The sequence below is a fragment of the Pseudogymnoascus verrucosus genome, assembly GCF_001662655.1.
Source record: "Pseudogymnoascus verrucosus strain UAMH 10579 unplaced genomic scaffold scaffold_7, whole genome shotgun sequence".
Classification (NCBI taxonomy): Eukaryota; Fungi; Ascomycota; class Leotiomycetes; order Thelebolales; family Thelebolaceae; genus Pseudogymnoascus; species Pseudogymnoascus verrucosus.
Window position 1 is genome coordinate 53,011 of NW_017263658.1, and position 7,082 is coordinate 60,092.

Sequence of the window (7,082 nt, forward strand, 5' to 3'; positions counted from 1 at the left end):
CTTTGGGGGGATGGGAAATCACAAAAGGGAAAGGATTACATATGGATTTGGGAACAATAGACGCCTAGAATGTGCCTGAAATCCGGCACATTTTGTACAATATTTACGGAATGATTACTGTCTAATACAAAACACCGTTCCCCAGTGCCGACGCCGTTTGGTCATAATAAGGCGAATACATCCATAATAACTTAATAAAACCAACCGCTCTTCATTACCTCCTCTTCGTCTCGGAATCCGCGGGCGCCTGCTCTGTCTGCCAGTCCCCAAACTCCGTGTTGATCAACGCCAGTTCCTTCTTCAAATGTGCCAGCTGCGTTGCGTAATCTTCGAGGATCTACGGGACGGTTAGCGGCGCAGTCAATAAACGTGAGATGGGGCTACAAACCTTTTCCGCTCTGCGCGCGGTCTGCTCATCCATGCTTGAACCATTGCCGCCTGCCTGTCTCTCCATCTCTTCCTTCAGCAATCTCGCCCTCTCCCTAACGCTAACCATGCGTGCCCAGATTTCTTCCGCCCTTGCTGATAGAGCTGGATCGCACACTGACTTGTCAAGCGCCGTAAGCTTTACCTTCAAAGCCTCCTCAGCTGCACCCATAGCAAATCCCCTATTTCTCAGGATCTGTACCTTCGTTGCCAGCGCCAGCGACCTCTGCTTCAACATCGTATGCTTTCGCTTGGCATTCAGGATCCTCACGCTCGTTTCCGTGTCATGGCGGATCATCATCGCATCCAAGCTTCCGTTGATTTGGTGCAGCACCCTGTTGAACGCAGCGAGGGTGGTGTTTTGTGTCTTGATACGCTCGCCCAGCTGCTCAAATCCCGTGCACAACACAGGTATATATCCAGGTCCTGGCTTCTTTGACAGCGCTTCGTCCCATGCCTTGGGATCCTCGTTTGGGCCAGCTTTGTAGAATGGCACTTGGTTATCCGCCACTTTGTTGTAGAAGTAGTGCTTGAATACGCAGGTTGGGCTGTTCGGTGACCATTTTTCGAGAACTACCTGCATTTGTTCGGGGACGGATTTTGGTTCTGTCAAATGTGTTAGATGGACTGCTTAGGGACTTTGAATTGTACATACGAGGGTTTTGTGTCTGTGGTTGCCATAATTGGGAGCTTCCGAACTGGCTCTGCTGGTTGTTGGGCTGCTGCTGCTGTGTCTGGGCAGATTGCCCAAAAAGTGATGGCTGTTGTTGTTGCGGCTGTTGAGTCTGTGCCGTCTGCCCAAATAACCCAGTGGGTTGCTGTTGTTGTTGTGTCTGAGTTTGTCCGAATAGAGATGACTGCTGAGGTTGCTGTGCCTGGGCACTCTGGCCAAATAGAGACTGCTGCGGCTGCTGCTGCTGCGATTGTGTATTTTGCCCAAAGAATCCCGTGCTTTGCTGAGCCGGCTGAGTCTGTGGTTTTTGGCCAAATATCGAGCTTCCAGCCTGGGCTTGGTTTTGTGTGTTCGCATTGAGTCCTCCAAACAAGCCTCCTCCCGTCTGGGCTGGCTGAGCCTGTGTATTTCCAAAGCTAAAAGCCATCGTGATAGATTAGGTCGATGTTGTTCGGGGATTGAGAGGAGACGGCTTTGAAGCAGGCAGGGCTGCGCGTGTCTTTGTTTACTTGCAGTGCTGCTGTACGGTTCACAGAAGATTTCTGCTTCGCCTCATTCGCAGGATCCAGCGCAAAATAGCAAAGATATAGACGCAATCTCAAGAAATCTTGTAACCACAATACAAATAAAACAGGCGGCGCAAATGTGGTCGTCTGCTGCTTTCCAAGCGCGCTTCCTAACATTTTGAAGCTACAGTTCTCCCGATCCCAAAAATTGCTTGGCGCAAGCTCCGCCAATCACAAGCGATTAGTTCTTCGACTCCATGAACCACAAGTCAACCTCACCACGAGCACTTCCACACGCAATTGTCCACCATTGCGCCTTCACAATGTCGAACGTCGAGCAGCGGCCGTTCGTGCCAGCGAAGAAAGTCAACACTGCCTATCCTGTATGTTTCCATCGCCCTTCTTGCGTCGAGAATCCTGCTAACCCGGCAATTACAGCTCATCGACTCTGATCCGTACGTCCCACAACAACCAACAGGCCTCTCCCAGATAACAGTGCGATACTAACCGGAACAGACATGTCAAGCGTGTATTGGCCTACACTCGCCCCTCGGATTATGCCACGGGAGCTGTGGTCGCCGCTGCCGGGCCCGGCCTGATGCTCACATGGGAGAAAATCGCTCCGTCGTACGTCGGCAAGGGTGGTTTTGCGCCGATTATGCGCCTGGCTGGATTTGTTGGGCTTACCGCTGGTTTCCTGACGATGTATCAGCGCTCCATTCGTGCGTTCTCGCCATATTCCCGCCCGATTGGATCCAGGTCGCGCTCATCTGCTAACATTTGTCACTACAGTTCGCTTCTACGGCTTCAGCGAGAACTCCCGTGAGGTCGAGAGGGACATGAAGGAGATGGTTTCGAAAGTCAAGAAGGGCGAGTCCCTCTACGGCGAGAGCTCACTTACTCCATACATGCAGGGCGTTGCATCCAGGAACTCGCGGTACTCTGGCGTGTTTCTGCACGTCATGCCATGGTTCAACTTTGTGAACCACAACCAGCACGGTGTGGATACCGCGAAATACTATCAGCAAGCCGAGAGGGAATTGGAGGCCGAGCGATTGGGAAAGGCAGGCGGGATCTGATGTGTCGATAATTATTTTGGGAAAACGGGGGGTGAAGTTGTACATATCCAATGAGATTTCTAGACACTGTTACGTTACGTCGGCCTTATGAGTGATTGATATGTTTTGATATCACTGGGCGTTACGGTCCGCTGGCAATGCTGTTGGTTCAAATGCTGCGACACTTCTTGTTGTCAGTCGAGGCACCCGTCCCAAATGTAAGAGACCATCCCTTAAACATCTGCACGGGTGAGCATTAATATTGGTCGGTAGGGCTATTGGTGTAAATGCTCTCTGAGTATTTATACAGCTGTTCTTGATAGAGCCCGGGGCAAGTTCAGCTCCCTTCATAGCGCAAGGCTGTTCACAAAACAATTGTAAAGCTTCTTTCCTTGCCTAAATCTACGTAAATTCTTCGTGATATACATGTACTTCGTCTGTCTACCTCTTCAATGCTGTGTCAAAAAGATCCTATTCCAAACATTTAACTCGGATTATCACCAGTTGGCTTAACCAACGGTTCTACCTCAAGATTTAGAACTCTCTCCTTCTTCGGTCTCGGCGCCGGTGCTATAATCAGTTAGAGGCCATGTCTTTAGAAACTCTTGCCAAATAACTCGAGTGGAAACTCACCTTTCCCATTCTCCTGTACGTAAAACCGCCGCAGCATCATTATCGCCTCTTCCCTCAGCCAGCCTCCACTGACCTTATACGCCGGGTCTACTGATGCACAGTCATGAATACTCAACACACCGCCTGTCCCTCCAAATCGATCGTTCGCAGCGCCAAAATAGACCTTCCTGATCCCGAACTGCCGGAGCAAGGAGGCGCACATGACGCACGGCTCAACCGTGACATAAAGATCACATTCTGGGAGAACATCGGCAGTGTAGGCCGGCCGGGAGGGGTCAGGCTGGGGTAGGTCGTTTGGGGAAGTTGACGCCGGAAGGGGCGTCGGCGAAAGGAGCGAGGCAATGGCGATGAATTCGGCGTGGCGTGTGCCGTTGAGGGTGCGGTTGGTGGCGTTCATGCCACGAGCGACAACGGCCCCATTATGCACAAAGACACAGCCTACAGGGGTCTCGTCTGTGTCAAGGGCAAGTTGTGCCTGTGTTTGGTGAGTATAGTGGCTTTCATGGGGTCTAATTTGGCAATATAAGAAGGTGGGACATACCATTGCCAACGCTTCCCGCATAAAACCTTCATGGAGAGGCCGCTCCTCTGGAGGGAAGGTCTCAGGAGGATTGGGAAGAGGGTTAGCAGGATGCTCACCGCCATCAATATTGGCAGGAGCGTCCATTTTTGTTTTCCCAGTCTCTTCACTGATTGTTTTCCTCTTCATGGAGAAATTGTGTTGATATTCTAGCGAGAATATTATTTCAAATATATTTAAACCAGCTACATCCCCAACACTCTAGTTCCATCACCAAAGTAGTCTACAGATGAGCTGACGCACTGTAAATATTTACAGATGAAATACTATAATTTACAAAACAAATGCCCAATTTTTTACTTCATGGCAATCCCCAGATGAATAAAAAGCCAATGTCACGTGACTATTATGGACGGTTTCCACACAGTACATGGCCGCTTCCATAGGTAAGAATGACTTGCATCGTCAACCTTCATATTTGCAAATTCACAGTTAATAAACTGGCTGTTATACTTTGCTATACTACATAAATAATGCGTACAATGCATTATAATTGCCTCTTGGCGACAATTTCAGAAACGAGCCAGCGGAAGATGCAAGATTAGCGTGAAGACGGGGCTTCGGCTTCCAAGATACCCTCTGAAACGAACTTTCACATGAATTATTTATCGTATTATCATAAGGCGGTATGGACAATCCGCACTACCTCATGGCTTTTGGTTTTAACACCCCACCACCGACAGCAGAATAGGCGGACAGACCAGCACTCGTCTATTGCCCCCAATCGATCATTATTGGATCATCACGCCTGCCAAACTCAAACTCGTCCGACCTGAGGAAGAAGACAGGGACATCAGATGAACAAGCATCTCAGCTGATGTGGGTTGAATCAAGCCGGACGAGTGTCGCCGATCTGTATGAGCGGGGAGAACAGAAGGAGCGAAGGAGCGACGGGGTGCCTCATAGAATACATCAGCCGAATGGTCAAACAAGTTGCCCCTGCACGGATAGCACAAGGACCCGGGGAGGGCGGCGAGCTCGTAGCTCAAGGATGACCGATGATTGCCTTCAGGTAAGGGGAACTGAAGCGACCTTGGAGAGAAGACCCGACATAGACCCTCGGAGGTCTTGAGAGCAGTCATATCTCAGGGGAAAGCCCAACAAGGAGTCTGACAGCGGAAAAGTACGACGTCTTCAAACAGGCCATGTCGGAGAACCATGTCCCCCTGATGTGCTGCAGGCCTAAATAAAGCTTAAGATATTGGCATTCAGTCCGCGGACCTGCTCTACTGGCCCGTCACGGCACATTCAGTGGTGGCCATGGCGCTCAACAGTGGCTGTGGCTGCGGCTTGGACCTGTTATGGGACCATATGGGGCACTGGCATCTCTTGGACGCAGTTTCGCAATTTCCAGTGAGACCATCTCCTGGACCCTTGAGGTCTTGGAAAGAGCCTCTGCGCCATTGAGGCACGGCCCTTTGGTTCCTTGAACCGCGGCTGATGTAAGCGGCATCACGTACTTCCGGTCGTGTGGTTGGCTCGCTGACCAAAATAACGGGTTATACGAAACTCAAGCTGTCGCCGACACCGACCGTATACAACGCCAAGGGGTTAAACGACGCTTCAGAACTCCATTCTGATACATCTGCAACTTCATATTTGTGCTGTACCCATCACCTCCAATCTCCATTTTTCTACCGAAACAGTCCATTTCTGTCAGAATACCCACTGCCAATGCTTGGACAGCTTGACGTGCCCATGTTGCTCCGCGTTTAGAAACCGCCATCTTTTGAGACTGATCCTTGCTATTTGCAGTCTCCTTCCCCTTCCATCGTGCCGATGTTTCCGTAATCTGTGCCGCCAGAGCAACCCATAAAGACGGTGATGGCGCTCTTGGTATTTCCTTCCGTCTTTTGGTTTTAATCTGCATCGCTTTCTTTTTGCTGACCTGTCTTTTTTGCTTTGGTTCGAAAGTTCCACACTCATTACCTTCTTTACGTTGATCGTTCCCCTTAACTTCACTTCTACTTTCATTTAACAAGCTGGTCTTATATTCTTATCCTTTATCCCTATTACTCGAGTCACCGTCACGATGCGCTTCACATCCTCCGTCCTACTTCTCGCGGCCACCGGCTTGGCTGCCCAGGTCGCCGGAGCTTCAATCGGCTCCCATGCCCACGAGGCTGCGAGAGGCCTTGAAAACCCCGTTGCTGTGAGAGAAAGCAACCACAGCCGACGACAGCTTAGACGCCGCCAAAACCGCTTCGGAGGTGGCAATAGATTTGGAGGCAACAACGGCGGCCAGAACGCCAACAATGCCGCCAACACTGGAGGAAACAACGGCGGCCAGAACGCAAACAATGCTGCCAACAATGCCGCCAATACTGGAGGTAACACCGGTAACACCGGTAACACTGGCAACAACGGTGGAGGCAACAATGGCGGAGCGAACCCGACTTGCTTAGCAGCCAATGCTGTGCAGACTGGCAGTGCTGCGACTGGCCAAACTAACGATGTTGCTGCAGCTGGTCAAGTTAACTCGGCAACGTAAGGTTTCTTAACCCCATATATATACACCAGCTAACGGAAGCAGTGACCCTGCCAACTTCATCAACTTCTGCTCCGGACAGACCGTCACCAATGGTTTACAAAACACTGACGGCTCGTGCAATGGAGTTGGTGAGTCAGCCTATTAAACCAAACACTGGACCCTGCTGATTATATATAGTTATGGGAAAAATCCCCGCCAAGAACAAGATGGTTTCTAGCATGATCATCAATCCCCAGCCAGGTCAAGTCTTGGAGCCACTCACCACCTTCAATGTTGAAGTTCAGATGGCCAACTTTGCACCTGGCTCCTTCACCAACGCGGCAAACACATATTACTCTGCCCCGCAAAATCTCGACGGCCAAGGCCAAATCATTGGCCACACTCATGTCACTATCCAGGACATGGGAAACAGCTTTACCCCCAAAGATGCTCTTGATGCCACAGCATTCGTCTTCTTCAAGGGAATCAATGATAATGGAAACGGCCAAAACCTTCTTTCTGCGGTAGTCACCAATGGGCTTCCAGAGGGATTCTACCGAATCTGCACTATGAGCTCATCCGCCAACCATCAGCCTGTACTTATGCCTGTAGCTCAACGTGGTGCTCAAGATGATTGCACTAAGTTCCAGGTCAAGGCGGGTGGCAATGGAGGCAACGCAAACCAGGGTGGAAACGGCAACAATGCCAACAACGGCAACAATGCCAACACGGGAGG

At 50.5% G+C, this 7,082-nt stretch overlaps 4 protein-coding genes across 4 annotated transcripts in view; 2 read left to right on the forward strand and 2 right to left on the reverse strand.

Annotated features, from left to right (window-relative positions):
• Positions 1–61: 61 nt before the first annotated feature.
• On the reverse strand, positions 62–1,753 carry VE01_02783 (uncharacterized protein). Its single transcript, XM_018272287.2, has 3 exons — positions 1,082–1,753; positions 389–1,032; positions 62–337 (listed from the first exon to the last, which is right to left on the reverse strand). The coding sequence occupies exons 1-3, from the start codon at positions 1,524–1,526 to the stop codon at positions 215–217; spliced, it is 1,212 nt and encodes a 403-aa protein (XP_018133155.1). The 5' UTR covers positions 1,527–1,753; the 3' UTR covers positions 62–214.
• A 28-nt stretch (positions 1,754–1,781) lies between these two features.
• Positions 1,782–2,748, forward strand: VE01_02784 (uncharacterized protein). The gene is made up of 4 exons (XM_018272288.2): positions 1,782–1,988; positions 2,044–2,060; positions 2,122–2,327; positions 2,398–2,748. Exons 1-4 carry the CDS (start codon positions 1,863–1,865, stop codon positions 2,682–2,684), a joined length of 636 nt encoding a protein of 211 aa, XP_018133156.2. The 5' UTR covers positions 1,782–1,862; the 3' UTR covers positions 2,685–2,748.
• A 204-nt stretch (positions 2,749–2,952) lies between these two features.
• On the reverse strand, positions 2,953–4,006 carry TAD2 (tRNA(adenine34) deaminase). The gene is made up of 3 exons (XM_018272289.2): positions 3,838–4,006; positions 3,297–3,771; positions 2,953–3,233 (listed from the first exon to the last, which is right to left on the reverse strand). Exons 1-3 carry the CDS (start codon positions 4,003–4,005, stop codon positions 3,148–3,150), a joined length of 729 nt encoding a protein of 242 aa, XP_018133157.2. The 5' UTR covers position 4,006; the 3' UTR covers positions 2,953–3,147.
• Positions 4,007–5,908: 1,902 nt separating this feature from the next.
• Positions 5,909–7,082, forward strand: part of VE01_02786 (uncharacterized protein) — a gene marked incomplete at its 5' end in the record, with an annotated part of 2,209 nt that continues 1,035 nt past the window's right edge. Inside the window, 3 exons of the mRNA XM_018272290.2 lie at positions 5,909–6,363; positions 6,410–6,495; positions 6,545–7,033. Coding sequence (XP_018133158.1) covers positions 5,909–6,363; positions 6,410–6,495; positions 6,545–7,033 — 1,030 coding nt within the window. The remainder of the gene's footprint in view (positions 6,364–6,409; positions 6,496–6,544; positions 7,034–7,082) is intronic.

Excerpts from the sequence above, each read along its gene's own strand:
- VE01_02783 (XM_018272287.2), bottom strand. The coding sequence starts at position 1,526 with ATGGCTTTTAGCTTTGGAAATACACAGGCTCAGCCAGCCCAGACGGGA. Across the intron at positions 1,033-1,081 it reads ACCACAGACACAAAACCCTC|AACCAAAATCCGTCCCCGAA; the intron begins GTATGTACAATT and ends CACATTTGACAG. Across the intron at positions 338-388 it reads CCGCGCGCAGAGCGGAAAAG|ATCCTCGAAGATTACGCAAC; the intron begins GTTTGTAGCCCC and ends ACCGTCCCGTAG.
- VE01_02784 (XM_018272288.2), top strand. The coding sequence starts at position 1,863 with ATGAACCACAAGTCAACCTCACCACGAGCACTTCCACACGCAATTGTC. Across the intron at positions 2,328-2,397 it reads GATGTATCAGCGCTCCATTC|TTCGCTTCTACGGCTTCAGC; the intron begins GTGCGTTCTCGC and ends TTGTCACTACAG.
- TAD2 (XM_018272289.2), bottom strand. The coding sequence starts at position 4,005 with ATGAAGAGGAAAACAATCAGTGAAGAGACTGGGAAAACAAAAATGGAC. Across the intron at positions 3,772-3,837 it reads TGCGGGAAGCGTTGGCAATG|GCACAACTTGCCCTTGACAC; the intron begins GTATGTCCCACC and ends CACCAAACACAG. Across the intron at positions 3,234-3,296 it reads CGTACAGGAGAATGGGAAAG|CACCGGCGCCGAGACCGAAG; the intron begins GTGAGTTTCCAC and ends AACTGATTATAG.